General features: G+C 35.0%; 2 protein-coding genes across 2 annotated transcripts in view; one reads left to right on the forward strand and one right to left on the reverse strand.

Annotated features, from left to right (window-relative positions):
• Window positions 1-1,257: 1,257 nt before the first annotated feature.
• On the forward strand, window positions 1,258-18,869 carry ASB14 (ankyrin repeat and SOCS box containing 14). Its single transcript, XM_006917516.3, has 10 exons — window positions 1,258-1,379; window positions 5,022-5,076; window position 5,223; window positions 5,533-5,664; window positions 5,762-5,920; window positions 8,106-8,351; window positions 13,519-13,690; window positions 14,134-14,677; window positions 16,195-16,348; window positions 17,093-18,869. Exons 1-10 carry the CDS (start codon window positions 1,258-1,260, stop codon window positions 17,269-17,271), a joined length of 1,764 nt encoding a protein of 587 aa, XP_006917578.1. The 3' UTR covers window positions 17,272-18,869.
• A 36-nt stretch (window positions 18,870-18,905) lies between these two features.
• The window catches only part of APPL1 (adaptor protein, phosphotyrosine interacting with PH domain and leucine zipper 1), a 34,708-nt gene continuing 30,616 nt past the window's right edge, over window positions 18,906-22,997 (reverse strand). Inside the window, exon 22 of the mRNA XM_006917517.3 lies at window positions 18,906-22,615. Coding sequence (XP_006917579.1) covers window positions 22,469-22,615 — 147 coding nt within the window. The 3' untranslated portion in view covers window positions 18,906-22,468. The remainder of the gene's footprint in view (window positions 22,616-22,997) is intronic.

Consider the following 22,997-nt stretch of genomic DNA (forward strand, 5'->3'; position numbering starts at 1 on the left):
TAATTAGAAATGCCAAGTGGTCTCATTATTTTTAATAGTTAACATTTTTCTTATTTAGTATGCATTCATAATATTCGTGTACATTAACAATTTAAAAACATTTCAACAAAACAAAATTATAGTCAAATTTTTGTTACTTTGTGTGGAGTTAATTCCTTCCTTAGAATTCCCAGGACACTTCAGGCTGCAGCTTTGTGACCCAAGGAAAATGTAGGTGCAGCTACACAGTGAATCAGGACTATTGGAACAGTCATTTTTGATAATTTGGTCAGAGTAAAATATTTGGCCTCTCAAGTGGAAACTTGATTCTGATTTGCAGTGGCTATGTGCATGAGACTGAAGAGAATGAATTCACTTCACATGGACAATCCCCTACAAAATGATTTTATTCCAGGAATAAAATGTTTCATCCCTTAAATTTGATAAATATAGCAGGTGTGAAAAGAGATCATGTTTCCAAACAGAGGTAAGCCACATATAAAAAACGAGAATGTGCCAGACTGTCTTATGATCAAGTATTTATAGTAAAGCTATTAATAGAATGGGGATTACAAGGTAGTGGAGATCCTAAATATAAATGAAAATTCTCATGTGCTAATCTTCAACATTGAAAACTTCATGCTGTCCTAAAGGTAATAACAAAAGGCGAGAAGTCTTTGGTATGTAATCAAACCTATTCTATGTTAAAACTGAAATATTCTTTTAAAACCATTAAGATATTGCCTAATAAAATATATTGGTTTTTACTACCACTATTCCTATTATATATCGTATTATGAAAGTACAAGTATTCCTATAACATCTTTATTATTAATATTTGCTAAGTAAATATTTTTTCAGCATAACACTCACTGTATGTAGGAATGATGTTGTTTTAGATGAGTGCTGTAGTCACTTAGAAAAACTCATAAGCCAAGTCTAAAATAGATCAAAATGAGCATTTTCATTTTTACAATGGTACTGACCTAAATTTTATGTGAAAAGTTGTTTTTTTCTGCATAAGATTTAAGTAAATGGCTACTTGTGGAAATTTCTCATTTATGTTGAATCTGTGGCAGTTCAGAAAACTGTTTTAAGTTTATGGGAAATTTTTTTTAATGAATATTTTGTTTTCTAAACTTTATATTTTCTTTATCCTATTAATTTTGTAGTTTTCTGAATTTCATTTGTAATTTGAAGCAGCATATAATCTGTTTTCACAAATGGAAAATATTTTTAATTCATTTTGATTTTAAAGTAAATCTGTCCACACTTCACATGGATAATTACACCAGTGATGAAGACATAAATGATGATTTTGATATTCAGCTCATCATTCAACAGAGCTTACAGGATATTCACAAACCAAGAACTACACAGAAGGCACACAAAGATGAGAGGTAATGGTATCTCCCTGGCAATGTATAAGTGTTCAGCAATTGGGACTTGTCATTAGCCTGACTCTAATGTTGTGACAAAAGCAGGAGAGAGGGTCAGAATCCAAGGAGCTCCATAGATATTTAGGATATCTATGAGACGTGATGCCTGACCAATCAGGAGATATTTGGAAGTAATTTAGCAATAAAGAAAATAGTTGAAGGAGGTTAGCAGCAAATCTAGGTGAGAAGATACAGTCTGGAAATGAGGAAGAAGAAATACATGAGAATATAAAGGTCTAGAGAACTCTAATGCATCTTGTCTTTGGTGAGCTAAGGAAATGCATAAATCTGACCAAGACACACAGAAAGTTTATCTTCAACCTTAGTGAGATTTGTGGGGTAGGGCCTGGCCTTTAATCTTCTCAAAACAAAAGGAGGAATTATGTAAACTTAAACCCAGAGGAGAATAGCTCTTTCTGAAGGGTGTGGATTCAGCGTGTTGTTCTGACAACACTAAGAAAGGACCCCATGGATCCCTTGATGTAAGAAAATTGCCCTGGAAGTGGGCTATCTACAGCAAGATCACCTAGTCAAATACATTCTGGCTGATCAGCAATCTCAGCCCCCTGCACAATTACTGTTGTTTTTCAGGGGTGATGGATCCTGTTTGCTTGTGATGGTGACCTCTATTTGCCTGCTGGAGATAAAACTGAGTAAATATGTTTTAACCCCAAGAGATTTTATAATTAAATATAGAAATGTTGAAGTACATCAAACCTATAGTATTTTTTTTAGTAACAAACTCATGGAGTGATCACTGTGTGCCATACTATTTTAAGCATTTCATAAATATTAACCCATTTAAATCCTAATTCTCATTACCTCTCTGTGTGATGCATACTATTATTATCCCTATTTAGAGATGAGGAGACTAAGGCACAGAGAAGTGACTTACTCAAGGTCATAGAGCTAGAAGTAAAGAGTCAGGCATCCTGCCCTCAGAGTCTGTGCTCTTTACCACACTATTGCTACACTTTTATATTAAATTTAGGAATAATCTATAAAATAATCTTTAAATAAAGTTTTATAAAGAAATTGTGTTCATTAGATTATCTGTTGTATTAACATTGTGATTAAAAATTTTCATGTTCATTGAGTAACTGACTTTGAAATCATGATTTTAGATTGAAAGGTATGAGATTTTGATTAAGAGTAATGAAATGTTTCAGAGAAATTATAATTAGCTATAGTTAAAAATTTCATTTATTAGATTTGCAAGAATTGTATGATATTTAGAAAGGCTTGCTGATTTTGTCAGGCACTTGAAAGAATTAGGAAACTAGAACATACTTGAAACAGATGAAATAATTCTTCTCCCTCAAAAAAAGATGTCCCCATCCTAATTCCCAGACCTGTGAATATGTAATCTTATATGGCAATAGATAACTAAGGCTGTAGATTAAATTAGACTGTTGTCTATCACCATACACCAAAATTAACTCAAAATGGATTAAAGACCTGAATAATAAATTGTATAAAAGAAAACATAGGTACTAAACTCATGGACCTTGGATTTAGAGAGGATTTTATGAATTTGACCTCAAAGTCAAGGGAAGTAAAAGCAAAAGTAAATGAATGGGACTATATCAAACCTAAATCTTCTGCACAGCAAAATAAACCATCAACAAGGCAAAGAGGGGACCATCCAAATGGGAGAATATATTTGCAAACAATGCCTCTGATAAGAGGCTAATAGCCAAAATATACAAAGAACTCATACAACTCAACAACAACAAAAAAACCAAACAATCCAATTTAAAAATAGTCAGAGGACCTAAACAGACACTTCTCCAAAGAAGACATACAAACAGCCAATAGACATATGGAAAAAAGCTCAGCTTCACTAGCTATTAGGGAAATGCAAATCAAAACCACAGTGAGATACCATCTCATAACTGTTAGAATGGCTATACTCAACAGGACAAGTAATAATAAATGTTGGAGAGGTTGTGGGGAAAAAGGAACCTTCATATACTGCTGGCGGGAATGCGAATTGGTACAAGCACTATGGAAAACAGTATGGAGTTTCCTCAAATAACTAAGAATTGAATACCATATGATTCAGCAATCCCTCTTCTGGGTATTTACCCCAAAAACCTGAAAACATTTATCTGCAAAGATATATGCACCCCAATGTTCACAGCCGCATTATTCACAATGGCCAGGACATGGAAGCAACTGAAATGTTCATCGATAGATGACTGGCTAAAGAAGCTGTGGTACATAGCCATAAGAAATGATTAAATACTGCCATTTGCAACAACATGGATGGATCTTGAGATCATTATGCTAAGCAAAATAAGTCAGACAGAAAAAGTTGAAAACCATATGATTTCACTCATATGTGGGCTATAAAACTGAAAGCAGCAAACAGAGACTCATGGACGTGTACTGGATTAGTGATTACCAGAGGGAAGGGGTAAGAGAGGTCAAATATTTGGTGATGGAAGAAAATCTAACTTTGGGTGGTGAATACACAATGCAATATATATATGATATACTGTTGAATTGTACACTTGAAACTTGTTTGATCTTATCAATCAATGTCACCCCAGTAATTTTTAATTTTTAATTTAAAAGAAGGGTGCAGGTATAATTAAAGTGGCTACTCAGTTGACTTGAAATAAAGAGCTTATCCAGGTGGGCTCAGTGTAATCACAAGAGTCCTCGAAAGTGAGAGGAAGGCAGAAGAGAGAGAACCTGAGAGATGGCAGGGTAGAAGAATGTGGCTTTGAGGACGGAGGAAGGTGTCCATGAACCAAGAAATGTAGGAGGCCTCTAGAAGCTGGAAAAGGCAAAGAAGCAGAGTCTCCCTAGAGCCTCCAGGAGGAATGTAACCTTACCAACACCTTGATTTTAGCCCAGTGAGACCCATTTTGTACTTCTGAACTGCAGAATTATAATAAATTTGTACGATTTTAAGCCACCAAGTGTGTGGTAATTCCTCACAGCAGCCATAACAAATACAATACTAAATCTCTAAGTACAGTTTTAAATATTTAAGTGAATTTAATTGACCAAATCGTAAGTAGGACAGATTGTCTAAGGAAATTTATTCTCTTCAATCTGGGTTCATTAAATAATCAAAGACGACGGGAAGGTGATAGTCCTTAATTTCTAGATTTAAAAATAATATAATCATAAGTGAGCTTTAAAACTTTATTTTTAAATATTTTAATAAAATATTACTTCAAAAAGTGCTAATACTGTTTTCTGAGCACAGATTCTGACCATGAATATTTTTTTAAAACTCACACCATGATTTTTAAATAATTTTGGCTAGAATCATTGAGTGACCATTAAGTTTTTGCTAGAATCATTATAGAGTGACCATTAAGTTTTACCATCTGATAATGTGATATTTCAGTCCTAGGCAGGTTTGAATCAGTAAAGCAAACATTGATTGAGGGCTTGCAGTGATCCAGGCTCTGACATAGTCCTCACCCTGGAATGCATTAAGGGTCATACTACATTTTGGAAATATTGCTATATTTTTGTTCATTCCTGGTTAACTACTATTGCCTTTACCCTTTCCTTTTGTTTAATATCAAATATCTTTGTCTTTCCTAAATTTTGGAATTACATTTTTTTTTTCCTATGCAGCTTTCATTCCTTTTTGAGCACTGATTGTAAGAAGATAGTCGAAACAATAGCGACAGTTAAGTACTCTTCTTATTCCAGCCCCTTCAACTTGTGGTAAGATGTAATGATGACAAATGGCAGGAATTTCCTCTAAGTTCAGGAAGCCTAGAGGCAGGTTTTCTCGAATGCTGAACACTGTGGGGTCCACAGCTGTTTGTCAAGGGTCTGATGTGGCATTTCCTGAGAGAAAATACTTCAGCACAACTCAGCAAAGAGCTTCTGGGCTTCTTGATGGACAGAGCTGTTTTTCTGTATGTGACAAGATGATGGGAATTCACAGGCCCTGGTGGTATGGAATGCTAGATGAAAGGCCTTACTACTTGTTTGTCTTATGCCATTTAAATGTCTTTCGTAAAAGGCGGTGCTATTCTGTTGTCTCATACACTAACCTTAATGGTAGAATTCAGAAATAGCACGGGCTGCCTAGTAAGTGTGCCACATGCAAATCTGTTTTTATTTGACTTGTGAATAGGTAAGGAAGATGCATTGTCACACTTGACCAAGTACCATTCTGCTTTTGATGAAGCAGATGGAATAGGCTGGCTTCCTCTGCATAAGGCTGCAGTGCAATCAAATAAGAACATTTTGGAAATAACCCTGAAAGGTAAACTCCCTTTATAACTTTTCTTGATACTTCTGAGAAATAAATTTAGAATTTATTTCTATGTCTTAACCTGTGTGGTCTAATGGATTTATTTCAGCTTCGAAACCCAGTGTGTGGGAGCAAACCACCCACAATGGTGAAACACCACTTTTTTTGGCTGTCAGCAATTGCCTCTTAGAAAACGTCAGTTTTCTTCTTCTCAATGGCTGCAATCCGAATGCCAAGAATTTCGAAGGCAATTCTCCTCTTCTTACAGGTAAATTAACACCTTGTCTCTAGAGAAGAGTCTGTGGCTCTGAGTATCCTCCATGACCATAGATTTCAAAGACAGCTTTTTGACAGTTGTAGCACTGTCACTTTATCCCAGCTGACCAGGCATAGGTACCTGACCCTCAAGAAGCCTTCTATAGGCTCACCTGTGAAGTGGTCTGATCCAAATTAGGAACTGACCATTTTGCATGGTGCCTTAATTGATCCAGTTGATTCTAGTGTAAGAAATATAAGTGGGGAGCAAAGTAGGAAGCAGCAGCCAGTGGTCAGTAAAGATGGCAGATTGAATACAAATGACTAATTTTGCTCCCTCTTGAGTCTTCACTAAAATTATAGTTATTTTCTTAAGAAAATAGGATACAAAAGAACGGGAAAAACAAGAGAGGAGACAATAGCATGATTTTTTAAAACCTGGAGAGCAGATGGATGAATAGTGACAAGAAAGCCAAATCTTAAATTGGTAGAGAGAAAAGCAAAAACCAGCACAATTATATCAAAAAGCAGGAAAATTATTGGCAATAGTTACCACATGGAGCACAGGTGAAGGACAGGCAGCTAAAATAGGAGGATTGGTTGAAAACTATTAAGAAACCAGTAGTCTTATCTCTAGATCGTTCCTCCCAATCCACTCTGCTGGGACAGACTCCTTCCAACCCCAACAAAATTCCATAGATTTATTCTCTAGATAGTTTAAACAAAGGTTTTCTGGACTGAGGGATATTAGGGAAGGGTAGGAGTTCTAGATTGAAAACATTAAATGGAATTAAGCTAACATTGGCTTAATTACTTAACACCTCCTGCCCCTTCTCCTTCACCAGGATTCTAAAAGTTGACAGGCAGAACTTTACCCTCTAAGAGGAGGCTTCTCCGGAGAATTTGATCAGCGCAAAAAGAAAGAACTAAAGATAGTGAAATTACGGATTCCCCAACAAATGACCCAGGCATATCAACCTATAGTTAAGACCACAGTCCACAAGCCCCACCCAATGTTTAGAATTTCCAATCAGCTTTTTAGTCCGCAACTTTTAATCATAAGCAGATAGCCAAGGATTATCTGAGGAAAGTCTTCAACAGATATAAACAACTTGGAAGACAGAGTTTATTTAGGGAAAATAAAATACAATGGAGAATTATTCATTTCTTCAGAGAAATTTATGAAAATTAATGAAATAACAGATAGTACCAAAAAAATCAAAGAACAAAACAAAATGCTCTTGAAAATTAAAAATATGATAGTAGAAATAAAAAACTCAAAACAAATGCTGGGAGATAGAGTTTAGGAAAGCTTCCAGAAGATAAGAAATAGAAAATAGGAAAGGAAAAAAAATAAGAAAACTGGAAGGACAATCCAAGAAGAGCAACATCTGAATAATAGGAATGCTAGAAAGAGAACAGACAAAATGGAGGCAGTATATTATCATTGAAATAAGTCAAGAAAATGATTTCCTAAATCAAAGGACATGTATTTCCAGAATGAAAGGGCACTCTAAGTGCCGGCTCGATGAATTAAAAAAGACCGAGCACCCTTGGCACTTTGTATTCCCAGTCTTAAAGCAATTAGAGTACTTTCTATGGCACATTATAAATGTTTATGAGCAGAATTCATATTCGTTCAGCATCTGGCACCTGGCAAAGGTCCTCACACACAGTTGATGCCAATAATTAGCGAGCGGCTAGGGAGATGAATAAATTAATGTGTTTCAGAATCTTGAAAGCTTAAAGATTATCATCCAAATGTGAATTAACAGCATAATAGCAGAAAAGCCAGTTAGAGAATTTTGGTTAAAAAAAACATGAGGTTAAAAATAATTTCCTAATTATTGCTGTTTTTGTTTTTAAAGAAGCTATAAGCATTTCTAGGATTGTACTGAGTACTTAAGTCTCAATTCTTTTGAAAACATAAAGATGATAAATAAAAATTTCATGTTTATGTTTTTCAACCACATAGGCTACCAATAGGCAATGAATAATTGGTCATAGCTTACAGAAAAACAAATAGCCTATTGATATAAAACACTATTAACATTATTTGATATATGCCTCAGTTTATATAATCCATTTCCAAACACAAAGTGCTGGCACATGGAGGTAGGTAGAAAGAGCTCCTTAAGATGCCTGAGGGCCTTAATTTCCTGTTGAACATAATGCTTACCTTACTTTTAATTTCCCAGCTGTTCTACATGATGCCTACGACATGGCTGCCTTGTTGATCAGCCATGGGGCAGATGTCAATCTGCGGTGTGCCAACGAGAGGACAGCTCTCCACGAAGCAGCCAAGCTGGGCAGAAAGGACATGGTGAAGCTAATGCTGGTTTCTGGAGCACACCCTGATCCACAGAGCTCCTACGGATTCACTCCTCTTGCTCTTGCTGCCCAAAGTGGGCACACTGAAATCATGGAAGTATTACTGCAGAAAGGCAAGATTTCCTCTACAGTCAGCATACTACCTAGGGGTAGCATGCCCAAATGTTCTCCTCTTCATGAAGAGCTTCAAAATAATTGAAGTTAATGTTTTATTTAAGCCTACTACAAATATTTGAAAGAAGTGTATGTTAATATTGGTGACTAGAAAGCCTAAAATAGTCAGAGGTTGAATATTTCTTATTTGGTGTTAAGTAATTTCCCTAAAATTATTAGGATGCATTCAGGTTACTCTTACTTAATGTTCCCTGACAATGCTGAGAAGATGGCTGTTTTACATTTGACTCTTTTCATGTTGTTGTCCTTTTCTAGATTCATAGAATGAAAGACCCTATGACATCCCCTACACGTTGTCTCTGCTTAAGCTAAGTCATGAGGCAGTCCAGTCTATTATCAAATGACCTTAGTTGTTAGAAAATTCTTTCTGATTTCTTTTTTTTGAGTCCCAGTACTTCCCTCTAGTAATAACCAAAACCTTGAGAGAAGGGAAAGGCAACTTATATTTATTGAATACTTTCTAAGTATCAAGCATTAAACTATCTACATTGACACATGGAATCTTCTAAAAATCCTGTGAGGATTATCCTCATTTTACACTTGAGGGAAGTGAGGGTCAGGGATGGAACCAGTTGCAGAACTTCCTTTCAAACATACCCTCCCCTGCCACCAATGTTATCCTATTTTAGATCCTGGTTGAACTAGCAGAGAACATGGCTGAGTATTCAGGCATTCATCGTGTTTGAGGAGACCCCATTGATGACTGTGAGATGAAGCAAGATAGTATCTAAAGCTTTTTTTTTTTAAAGCAGCGAATCTTTACCAACACTTAATAAAGTCCCAATATTAGAATTGTCTTTATTCCCTCCCTGTTTGTGTCCAGAAACCTTATTTCTTTCTGAACAATACATGGTTCTGGTCTCCAATATTCTAGACTACAAGGACTTCTAGAATTGAGAACTTTCTACTTTATAGACTTATCTAAATTTTTCCTACAATATAGAGGAAGCTAGTTTCCAATCAGTGGCCATAAGACGTTTTAAATGAGCAATACCAGAGATGTCTAAGTCATTAGCCAGAATAACAAAAGAAAACATTGGATCCTACATCTATATAAAAAGAGTAACTCTATACAAAAAGAGTAACCTTTTCTATAGATCATTGATTAAAATATTTTAAAAAAAAAGGAGAGCCAACAGATTTTAAATTCTTAATCCTTCAAAAAAAACCAGCATCAATTGACTTAAGTGAGGTCAGTGAGTGAGCATTTCCCTTAAGTGACCCTCTAACAAAGTAATTTTCATAAAGTAACATAGCTAGGAAATACCAGAACCAAGATATAAATCCATATCTGTCTCATTCCAAATCACATTATTTTACCACTCTGCATTGCTCAAAAAGCAACATGACATCAGAGAAATGGGCCCTTGGCTTGGCTTACAAGCACATGAATCCCAACTACCTTGCTTACTAGCTATGCATCTCTGGAGAAGTACTTATCCTCAGTGAGCCTCAGTTTATCTTTAAAATGAAGATATTAGCATCTACTTCTTAGGGTATTATGAAGTTTAGAAATTATGCACATAAAGGAACCAGTACATAGTGAGCACTCATTACATGGAGGCTTATTAGATATTTTTTAAAATAATTTTTAAAAATTTTTTAAATTTTTAAAATTTTTTAAATTACAATTGGCATGTGATATTAATTTCAGGTATACAGCATAGTGATTAGGCACTTATATAACTCACAAAGTGATCACCCTGATAAGTCTAATATCCATCAGACACTGTATATAGTTATTACAATATTACGACTATATTCCTCATACTATATTTTAATCCCCATAACTATTTTCTTTCTGCCAACTTGTACTTCTTAATCCTTTCCCATTTTTCACCCCCAATATCCCTCCCATTGGCAACAATCAAAATGTTCTCTGTATCTATGAGTTTTTTTGTTTGATTTTGTTCTTTAGATTCCATACATAAGTGAAATCATGTGGCATTTGTCTTTCTCTGTCTGACTTACTCAACACAATACCCTCTAAGTCCATCCATGTTGTTACAGATGGCAAGATTTCATTTGTTTTTTATGGCTGAGTAATATTCCATTGTATATACATACCACCTCTTCTTTATCCATTCATCCATTGATGGACACCCAGGGTGCCTCCATATCTTGACTCCTGTAGGTAATGCTGAAATGAACATATGGATTCATATGTCCTTTCAAAGTACTGTTTGGGGCTTTTTCTGATAAATGCCCAAAAGTGAAATAACTGAGCTCTCTTTTGTCTCTTGTTATAGTCTTTGTTTTAAAGTCTATTTTGTCTGGTATGAGTATTGCTACCCCAGCTTTTTGTTTCCATTTTCATAAAACATCATTCTCTAACCGTCTTTCAATCTGAAGTGAGTATCTTATAGACAGCATATGTAAGTCTTATTTTCTTATCCATTCAGTTACCCTATCTCTTGATTGGAGCATATAATCCATTTACATTTAAAGTAATTGTTGGTAGATATGTAGTTATCGCAATTTTACTATACATATTTTTAATCTTTTTTTCTTCTTCTTCTTAAAAAAGTCCAACACTTCCTGTAATACTGGCTTGGTGGTGATAAACTTCTTTAACTTTTCCTTGCCTGGGAAGCTCTTTATCTGTCCTTCAGTTCTAAATGATACCTTGCTGGGTAGAATAATCTTGGTTTTAGGTCTTTGTTTTTCATAATTTTGAATATTTCCTGCCAATCCCTTCCCTGAAGAGTTTCTGTTGAGAAATCAGCTGCTAGTCTTATGGGGGCTCCCTTGTAGGTAACTAACTGCATTTCTCTTGCTGCTTTTAAAATTCTTTGACTTTAACCTTTGGTATTTTAATTATGATGTGTCTTGGTATGGGCCTGTTTGGATTCATCTTGTTTGGGATTCTCTGTGCTTCCTGGACTTATATGTCTATTTCCTTTGCCCGGTTATAGAAGTTTTTAGTCATTATTTCTTAAAATAGGTTTTTAATTCCTTAGTCTCCCTCTTCTTCTGTTACCCCCATGATGCGAAAGTACGCTTGATGTTGTTCCAGAGGCCCCTTAAACTATACTCATTTTTTTGGATTCTTTTTTCTTGTTGCTGTTCCAATTGGGTGTATTCTGCTACCTTATCTTCTAAATCAAGATTTGATCCTCTGCTTCATCTAATCTACTGTTGATTCCTCCTAAGGTATTGTTATTGTATTCTTCATTTCTGTTTTGTGTGTTTTCTATCTCCATTTTTATGTTTTCTATCTCTTTGTTAAAGTGCTCACTGTATTCATCCACTCTTCCCCTAAGTTCATTGAGCACCTTTATAACCTAAGTATTTTGAACACTGCATCTGGTCAATTGCTTGCCTTCATTTTTAGTTCTTTTTCTGGAGCTTTGTTCTGTTCTTTCGTGTGGGACATCTTTGTCTTCCCATTTTCGCTGCCTCCCTGTGCTTGTTTCTATGTATTAGATAGGGCTGCTATGTCTTCTGATCTTAGTAGACTGGGCTTATGTAGTAGGTGTCCTGTGGGGACCAGTGGCAAAGTCTCCCTGGTAACCTAAGCCAAGTGCTCCAGGTGTGTCTTGTATGGGTTGTGTGTGCCCTCCTGTGTAGTTGAGCCTTGGCTGATGTTTACAGCTCAGTTCCTCCTTTTATGTCCCTTGTGCTTTCCAGCTGATGTCCCAGTGCTGGAGGTCAGAGCAAATGAGTCAGTCAGCGATTAAATCTACACCCAGGTTCCTTAAGAGGAATGTCTGTGACTCCAGCAGCCCTCCATCTTACTCAGCCACAATCTCTCAGGTTTTTACAGCCAGATGTTATAGGCACTAGAATTTTAGGCTGGGGAGCCCAGTGTGGGGCTGGGACCCCTCGCCTCTCTAGAGGGATCTCTGCAGCCAAGATATTCTTCCTGATTCTCAACCACCTCACATGAGTGTGGGACCAGCCTGCTCTATCTCCACCCCTCCTACCAGTCTTGAGGTGACCTTTTCTGTGTGTCCCCAATTGTAGGACTTCTGTTCAACTAGACTTCAGGTGACTCCTAATGATGGCTATTTTGTGGTTTAGTTATAATTTTGATGTGGTTGTGAGAGGAGGCAAGCACATTTACCTACTTCACCATCTTGACAGTGCTAGACATTTCTTAATGCGGTCTAGGAATGAGGTCCTTCGGCAGCCGCTATATTCTGATGACTGTGGAGTCTGCTAAAATCACTACATCTTTTTTATATGAACTGTGAATATACCCAGAATGTTCTCCTTTCGTCCATTCAAATGCTATTCTTTTTGCAAAGCCCATCTTACTGAGAGGTCTTCCACAACTGAGTCCAAACTCCTTTGTTTTTCTTCAGCACCCCACCCCCCAACCCTAGCCCTGAGATCTTCTAGAGGACATTTTGCCTATACCTATACAGGCATGCCTCATTTTATTATGCTTCGCTTTGTTTCACAAATGTGTTTTTTACAAATTGAAGGCAAGACCCTCCACCAGCAAAAAGATTATGACTTATTTCAATACTCGCTTTATTGCAGTGGTCTGGAACTGAATCCACAATATCTCTGAGATACACCTGTACTTTTATTACCCACACCGCTCACATGACACTTTGCATACAGAGTGCTACAATTTATCCTTTTAACTATAAGCAGTCCCCAACTTCAACTGAAAACAATTACATTGTCTCTTACTATGAACAGCCCTGTAAGAACAGAAAAAATATGCCCCTTTCCACCACAACATCCATAGATGGCATGGTGATATAGTCCAACAGGATTGTTAGTACCATCCTATATACAAGTGTTATGAGTTGTGTGCTTTTGTAAACTAGTCTAAAAATAGAACCTTTTATAGAATTATTTCTCCTCCAATTTTCAAGTTCCAAATGAGTAACTTCTAAAATTACTCTGAAAGCCAACCTACTTATAATTTAGAGACTGTAACATTTTCGCCCTTCCCAACCAGATTATAAACTGCTTGAGCAGGAGATGCCTATTTTCTTTGATTCTTAGTGCTTTGCTCAAGTGGCTGCTCAATAATTGCTTTTTTTGTGGTGGTGGTGGTGGTGGTGGTGGTGGTGATATATTGTTAAGAATGCTTAAGTAATACAGTTGAAAAGACTTTTAGCATAACAAGACTCTTTCTCCTCTTAGGCGCTAATGCTCTTGGTCAGGCCTCTGATTCTTCTTCCATCTTACTTGAAGCTGCTAGTGGAGGAAATCCAGACTCTGTGGCTCTCTTGCTAGAGCATGGAGCTGATGCCAACATCCCTAAGAATTCAGGCCACCTGCCCATTCACGTGGCAGCTGACAAAGGCCATTTGTTGTAAGTTCAATCACATTATCTTAAGTAGTAGAAATTATAGCTACTTTTTTTTTTTGAATAGCTTCTGGGAACTTTATATTCTTCATCTCTGATCCTATAACTCTATTTTTATAGAAAAACTCTTGACCAGCTAGAAACTGGTAAAATCAGGCATATTCTTATGAAGAGACATAGAATTATTTTACTATCAGGTCCTTAAGCAATCTGAAGAACCTCAAGTCTCACTGACTAGGCTAATTCTGAGTTTATAATCTAGATAGTAGTTTCATTTAGCTTTACTTGATTTCTGAGCTTTTGGATTTAGGAATTATGTTTTTGGTTTTGTGTTCTAAGTACTACTTAATACTAATACCATCCAGTGCTAGTATAAAACAATCATAAATATGTTAATGCTGGATCTTAACAAAAACTATTTGTAAATGCACTTTGAAATTCTTTCTCAGAGCTTTAAAGATTTTGGTTCCAGTTACGGATTTTGCTGCTATTAAGCAGAGTGGCATCAGTCCAGTTCACTGTGCAGCCGCAGGAGCACACCCTGAATGTCTGGAATTTCTCATCCAGGCTGGATTTGATGTAAATTTCATGCTAGATCAGAGAATTCGTAAACACTATGATGACCACAGGAAGTCAGCTTTGTATTTTGCTGTATCAAATGGTGACCTCTCTTCAGTTAAGCTGCTTCTGAGTGCTGGAGCTCTGCCTAATCAAGACCCGGTTAACTGCCTCCAGATAGCCCTAAGGATGGGCAATTATGAGATGATAAATCTGCTGCTACGGCATGGAGCCAATGTAAATTACTTCTGCAGAGTCAATCCTTTACATTTCCCATCAGCACTGCAATACACACTGAAAGACGAAGTCATGCTCAGGATGCTGTTGAATTATGGATATGACACAGAGCGATGCTTTGATTGTCCTCATGGAGACAAAGTTCATCTTTTCTATGCTTTTGAAGGCTGGACACCTACAGTTATCAAAGATACTATGGTAAGTCTACAGTATCAACTGTATCACCTTATATAGTCATTATTGGTGGCCCCGAACTACAGAAATAGATAAGACTCCATCCATTCTCTGCAACTCATTGTTGGGATTTTAATATATGATAAACACAGTAATAGACAAATGTAAAAGGTACAGAAAATTCAGAGGAAAACAGTAATTTAACTCAACCTAGGTAGTTCTACAAATGAAGCAACGTCTGAGCCATATTTTTGAAGAATGAATGCAGTCTTGTATAACAATTATGATTTTTTTCTTTGAATAAGTGTTATCAGCTAAAATGCTTCTGGGTTTCCAATACCTGTCTCCATAGGTTTTTTATTCTTTTAGCTCTAACATTTGACTAAATGGTTTTTAGTCACCTTTTTGATGAAAAAAGAATCATGATACCAGTCCCTTGAGACATTTTCTCTTGAATTCCATCACACCAGTTTATTTCATTTCCCCCTATCCAGTTCCCCAACTTCAGCTCTTCCCCGCAACTTTTCACATAGCTGCCACCCTTCAGATCTCATTTCAAGTAATTCTTCAAAGAAGCCCATACCTGAGGTGGTTTCCTTCCCTAATCACTCTCTTTTAATACTGTTCTTTTATAGCACTTATCACTTTCTGAAATTATCTTCTTAAAACTGTACCGATTATGTCTCTCTCCCCCAAATACACAAATGTAAAACTCTTGTTCACCACTTTCCTTAACCTACAGATCCATGCTTGCTTAGCACACAGTAGATGCACTAGAAATTCTTGTTAACACCTGGAAATAAAAATGAATCAATTCTGAAAAGTGAAAGAAAAAATATTTTAATATTGTATGATTTATTATTTTTAGGTTATGATTAATGTAGGATTTGGTACTTAGGCATATGTCATATTTTCTAAATTGTCATCTAGTATTACTTCTCATATGGGCATTTTGTCTAAGAGCATGTAAATTAAAGACAGAAACTATCATATCCCTTGAGTATCAAGGTGGGAGTAGGTTAAAATCCAGAGTGGCTTTAGTAAGATGGCTCATTCCCCTTTCACATAAAGGCCAGAAGTAAATAGAATTCTAATTAGACAGCCCATGATTCACAAGAGAAACTTGCATCAACATCCCAGCCAACAGAAAGGCAGGCATGAGGAAGCATCACACCCCGTGCTCTTTTTTAAGGGCATTCTGGGAGTTGCTCACATTTCCATTTCATTGGCTAGAACTCAGGTGGCCACATCTAGGTGCAAGTGAAGCTAGAAAGGTAATCTTTATTCCAGATAGCCATGTGGCCAAATTGAATGATATTCTGTAAGTCACTTTCACACCTTCATTACATCTTACATAGGTCTAAAGACATAGTAAATATTTTTCCAAATGTTAGAGCTAAGAAACATTTTCTTGCTCAATTCCTTAGTTTATAAATGAGAAACTTGAGACCTTGGATTCTCAGTTTAGTGCTCTTTTGATTACTATGCTAACCCCCAAATAGTTTTTCATTTACTTTCATAATTCTGATTTTCTTCCTCAGTTTTGTGAAGTAATAACTTTGTCATGGCTGCAACATCTCTCTGGAATGGTTGTTCGAGTAATGCTTGATTATGTTGATCAAGTTCAGATCTGTTCAAAGTTGAAAGCTGTGCTCCAAAAACAGGTGCTCTGGTCAGAAATCCATAATATCTTGAGTGAGTATCTTTCTTTCTTGTACAAGATTCTTACCAAAAATACTAATTGTATTTTTATTTGTTCTGTAGAACACTCTTAAAAGCTTGACCTAAAGAAACCAAGAAAAATACTATTCCTATCTAAAAAATGTTACTGTTTATAACTACACTTGATTTGTACTTACTACCATATCCCAATAAATAAAATCTGTTAGCTAACTACTTATTATATAGGTAGGTAATACTTTCCTCCTAATCCTATGGAACACTATAAACAACGAGATTAAAAGCTATGAAATGGCAATAAAAACAGAGATGAGAAAAAGATAAGATCTAAGCCTACAGAGATTAACGAATGACCCTTCAAACCAAATTCTTTCACAGTAGCACATAAGTCAAATTAAGAAGAATCTTTTTCATTTTTTTCCTGGGTAGTGATCTTTAGTTTTTAGCCTGACCCCAAGAGGCAAGACAGGCTGGGGGTGAGAGGGTTAATACACACAGATTTAAGAACTTCAAGACTCACAGGCCAGACCTGCAATTGGTGCCAGTCTCTGGACTCTAACTTGACGTGGCTCTGAAACCATATCTATGAGGTTTGCAATGAGAAGTAAAAAGTTGTTTCCTTATACACTTTTCCATTTTGTCACAGCAAATGAAAATCTTGGTGGCTTAAGTATAAAATACATTTGCTAACTAAACCCTAAAATCACTAAAAATTCAATTTTTTCCTTTTGAATAATGTGCCTGTTTCTTTCATTTTAGCAAACCCTCGCTCCCTAAAACATCTGTGCCGCCTAAAGATCCGGAAGTGTATGGGACGTTTGCATTTGCGATGCCCTGTCTTCATGTCATTTCTTCCATTACCAAATCGTCTAAAAGCATATGTCCTTTATAAAGAATATGACCTTTACGGACAAGGAATTTTTACAGGAACCTGGTAAAATATTCTGGATGGAAAGGTATAGTTCTGTAGCTGTATTTCTTAAAATTTGACTTGTTGCATATGATTCATATTTCTCATTTTACCTAGCAACTAAAATCTCAATGCAGTCTTCATTTTTTTAAAAGTTGGTCTGAACATAGTCTTTCAATATAGAGATGGCTAGCATCCTGAAAGGCAGTTTAACAAGACCAAACAGTAAAAATTTCAATTAACTGAAATATATCAGTTCTAACTGTATATTGATCATATATTAAAGTATATAAATCCACATTTCTACATGCTCAAAATAATAGGTGCAATCTCTGATATTTCAATTCTTAACAGTAATCTTTTTTTATAGAGAAGTACGTATATAAAATGTCTTAGTGTTTGCACTGAATAAATACTGACTCCAGTACATGACCTAGATGTTAGATATTGTACAAAAGTCCCCAAGGCCAGCTTAGTGTCTGTTTACTTGTAGAGTCCAGTATTGAGATGGGGTAATTAAGTTAACTGAAATAAAACCTTCGATTGCATGCATCCCTTCTTTACACAAAACTCTAATTAAGTGTTACAATTTACTGATTAATATGATTACTGGAAGAGAAATTACAAGTGTTTTCAAATGGATGATGACTTATAACTTCTACATTGAGCTGACTAGTCCAGTACTGGACACATAGGAGGGACCTGCTTACAGAAGCAGTTAAAGGATCTTAATTTCAATTTTATTTCTATACATTCTATGCTGCATAGAATATATAGGTTTAGAATATAAAGGGAGGAAAGAAACTGAAAAGACACTCAACTACACCTGTGTAGCATTTAGATGACACAGAGAATAAGGAGGTAGGATGATGTAGTCCATTTTCACCAGAGGCCCAGTCAGCTATAGCCTAATGTTTACACGTGTAGTCTTAGTACACTTTTTTAGCATAATATAATCCACCTTAGGTAAACTGAAGTTATATGATTTCCTTCTTATATAGGGAATCGTGGCTATATAGACTATTTCAGTAAGCAAAGACTTAAAATAATTTTTAATAATAGTATTCTCATAAAAATTTTGCAAAACTAGCTGGCATGAATAGTTTTTATTTTTTAAAGCAAACTGTATTATCTTTATAAGTGAGTGTGAATTATATGTATGTTAATATACAAATATATTTAGGAGCTACATGCACTTATATCTGATAAATCACATAATTCTAAAGTTAATTTCACCCACTCCCCGGGCCTTTTAAAAGTATATATACATTTGATAAAATTCAAAACAAGTTAGAACAGAAACTCCCAGTAGAAGAAAAGAACTTGCTAAGTGCTATAGGAAACTATAAAGAACACATTAGATGAATATGTATTAGTATTAAAACTACAGGCCTGAGACACTGAAGCTGGTATACATAATAACCTGCCCCTTTAAACAGTAGAAATTTCTTTAAATAGAACCAAACAGAGCAAGTATACATTGTTACATTGTAACATGTTTAGGGTAATTATGGAGAAGTCCCTTTATTTTTCTAAAAGAAAATAAAAAGTCACCAGTGATAAATTAGTGTTACTTTTCAATAAGTGAAAAAAAAATTTTTTTAATTTTAGCTGTTACAGAATTGCAATAAGCCAAATATGGAATTATGGTGTCATAACAGATTAAGAAAAAGTTCAATTGTTTATAAGCATCATTTGAAATTACTTGGAGAAATAAAATTCAGAATAGCTGTCAAATATTTCATACAAAAATGACTGTAGAAAAATCATAGACTTTATTATACATTAAAAGTCTCCTAACAGCATATTTCCTGAAACCTTGTCAGGGAATATCTATTTTGACAAAATGAAAAAATAAATTCTCCACCCCACATGTATACCACCATTACATAAAGTTGAGTTCTTCAAATCCAATTCTAAAGGTAAATGTAGCATGATTTTTAATTGTTTACTGCATAATTAATAGTACTAGTGAAATAAGAATTAACCAATTCACTTACATTACAAAATCACCAAATATACAAAGCAGTTTTGCACATTAGTTATAACTTAATCCCCAGTTCTCATATTAACTGAAGTAAATTACATATTAATATAGCTGAAAGAGATTGGTTAAAAAGTATAATATAGTTCCAGTTTCAAATTTTTATGTATTATTTATTAATGTAGAACAAAATCTCATGAAGGAGTAAGCCAAACTTGCCAAAAATAAAATGAAAGGCTTGCTTGCTACTGTATGTTTGAATATTTAAAGTATAGTCTGAATGCTAGAAGGTTGTTATCAAAACCTATGTTAATATTTTCATTTTATTAATTCAGGTGGCAGAAGGTTTTCTAATACATGGGCTCAATAGGGTCTGTCTATCTTATAAAAAGAGTTAAATTTTAAATACTTCGAGTTCCCATATATGTCAAAATTAACTCCCATGCCTTTACCACACAAGATTATATGTTACATAAAATGTTATGCACACCAAGCATAAAGGTAAAATAAATCTACCACTCCATGACTATAGAGCCTGAGAATTCTTTTGAAATTAAACACAAAGCAATCATTACAGATACTGCAAAAACTAGACTGACTTTGAGGATAACAGTTTCAATCCCTTATTAGCAAGTTTTTGAAAATTTTGAAAAGAGAGAAAGAATAACTTGTTTCCAATCTGTTGACTTCATTACTATAGTTACAAAAGTACTGTTCACCCTTAGCAGAGTGCATAGCAGAATTAGGTAGACTTAATTTCTTTAAAGAATCAGTTTTGTTAATTTCTAAAAAAAAAAAAAAAAAAACCCAAAAAACATTAAGTGTAAGTTTGAATCTGAGAAAGAGATCCCAAAATCTAATTCAGTTAACACCAAACCATCTCAGAGCTAAAAGACACTTCACAGGATAACAAAGATCAGCTTTAACGTCACGCAGAAACCCATGGGTAGCCTTCTTTAAATAAAAAGGAGAGTTTATTAAAGTTGATGCTTAAATATTTGCAGTGATGGAATAGTTCATATAGCACTGTAGTAAGGAACAGAAGGTGAGTCATCTAAAATTATTAAACCCACACCTACTTCTGTGTGGTGTTGGAATGCACTTTGGCCTGACCTATGGACATGGGTGTGTTATTGTGGAAATTCCTATTAAAACATAACTTAAAAGGAACTATAAGTCTGTCCAGCATCCCTACATCTGCCAATACCCTTAACTCTAGCCTGCACTTTGACACAGAGTGCTAACAAAGGGTAGCACTTCGCTACCATATAAAGCACCAGCCTAGTAAAACTGCCTCCTAATGCTGACTACCTCCCTTGTAGGGTGACATGTTTCATCGGAGCTAAGTGAAGTGACAATTTTAATAATCTAAACAAAAGACAAACAGAAAGCTTACTAATTTTCGAAAAGGCCTCAAAAGCATAACTTGCCATGACTAATCAAGTGCTGACCACAGAATTTCAACTTCCATAAAAGGAACAATACACAAGCTATTGTGAAAGTATTCCCTTTAGTGTAAGCACAAAATAAACTTTTTTCAAAAAGTATTCCATAAATTTCCACTTTTTCACTAAATATTTTGGTAACATAAGGCTTCAAAATAATGATTATCAAGTAATCATTATTCCCATTTGGCACATAGATAAAAAGAATATCATGGTCCTATATATAACTACCTATCCCATTCCTACAGAAAATAGTGTACATACAGTGTGAAACAGCCACACTACATTGTGAGCACTAAAACAGATACCATTTCTAATTCAGAACTAAGAAGAAAAACTGTATATATATTAAGAAAAGGCTTTTTCTCTTGTAAAATTAATTTTAGTAACTAATCTCTTAAAAATTTAAATGTATGACTATGTAAAATAGTTTATTCGATATATTTAACTTGTCTATATATACTTCTACATGTGAAACACAGGAATATAATTTCTATAAGCAATCTTAAATTGGGGAAAGGGAAAAAAATCAAGTTTTGGCATACAAGTAGGCAGTAGAGAAATGTCATTTTAACTTAACACCAACCTAAATTCCTTCCTTGGTCAATTCTCCTATACCAAGCATTCAATTTCTCTTCAATCTTTCATGGAATTAGACCTTTCGCTCATTTGAAGAGTACAAGTATTTATAATAATTAGTGCAAATTATTCTATTACCATATATTAGTTATTTGCTTTTGTGGATATAAAGTAGTGATCAGTATTTTATCAAAACATGGGATTATGAAAATACTAGGGGTATCAGTCTGAAATTTAAAAGATTTTCTAAACAAATCTCTGGGAATTTTTACTTTAAGCAGAAAACAATTGTTATAGAACTTCTTTTGAAATGTCACTTGATTTTCAATAAAAACTATTTCACTCAATGCAGAAAATACAATGTATTATCCTGTAACAATATCTTTACATGTTAAGTCCTAATCTAAAATGTGTTTAAACAAAAAAAAAATCCCTTTTAATAAATTCTAAAATCTTATTTTAACCATTACTGCTCTGCAGCAATAATTCAAGTTCCAACCTGAGAACTAAGAATGTAATATTAAAATGTCAAGGGCTATATCAATATTGAACTGAAGACACTTAAGCTCTTTTCCATTGGCATCAGGTGTAGTACATCAGAGAAATGTGAGCAATCCAAGAAAGTGCCCTGAAATCAACAGTACCACCTGCCACAATTTAAAACTTTAAGTCTAAAATCTCTGTTCTAATTATTTTATAAAAGTTCTATTGCACATTTAATATTGTTAAAATATTTGCAAACTTGAATTATCTGTATAAAGAATTTTGAACCTATTCAGTGAGAAGCTTCCTCACTGCCAACAAAATGTTCCTAATAAAAGAGAGGGAGCGTAACCATGAATATCTGAAGCTGAAGAATAAATGATTTCTTAAAGTCGTAGCAAATTACAATGCAAGATAATAAATTCACAATTTGAAGAAAAAAAGGCTTGAGCAAGTGTAATCCCTCAGCAATCTAATTCAGTAAGATAAACAGGTTTCTTTTTATACATGTGGAATTTGATGTTACTGCACAGTATATTATTTTTGAGAAAAAAATCAATGCAAACCTAAATCATCGAGGTCAATCTTATTTCTTAAAATGAAGTTAAAACAAACAAGCAAATATAAACTTTGTCTCCTCCTTGATATTTCAACATAGTTGTTACCTTGTGCCATTTCACCACAGAAATTGTCAATAAATTCCAAGGGGGGAATTATCAACCAAAAGGGTAAATTTATGCTTCTGACTCTCTCTTCTTCCCTTCTTCTCCCAAATCACTGTCTTCTGACTGGCTACTGCTAAGGACAACAAACTGCCCCTCACTACTTGCTTGGTTTGGTCTACTGGAAGCAGCTATCAACCGACTTTGTTCTTCTAAGTCCTAGTGGAAAAGACAAAAAAGAAACTAAGTTAATTGTAAGAAAATGGAAAACTACATAGTTAAAATACCTGAAAACCACCTCAATCCTTCTGTATGCATAATTCTGGCAACTTACCGAAAAGAAAGGCTACACACAACCAATGCCACACCAAAGTAAATTCTGGTACCATTCTAGAAATCCCATAAAAGCCAACATTTCCCTTTTCTCCATTTTTATGGTCAATAACCAAATTCAGGCCATCATTATCTCTCACTATATAGTAAAAGGCTCTTAATGGTTCACTGCATATCCCCTCCACTCCCACTCAGCAGACTTTTTCCAATTTATCTTGCTAAATCAGTTGTCACCTTCCCTCAGCCTAACCTGTCAAGGAAGCCTTGA

The sequence above is a fragment of the Pteropus alecto genome, unplaced genomic scaffold, assembly GCF_000325575.1.
Source record: "Pteropus alecto unplaced genomic scaffold, ASM32557v1 scaffold75, whole genome shotgun sequence".
Lineage (NCBI taxonomy): Eukaryota > Metazoa > Chordata > Mammalia > Chiroptera > Pteropodidae > Pteropus > Pteropus alecto.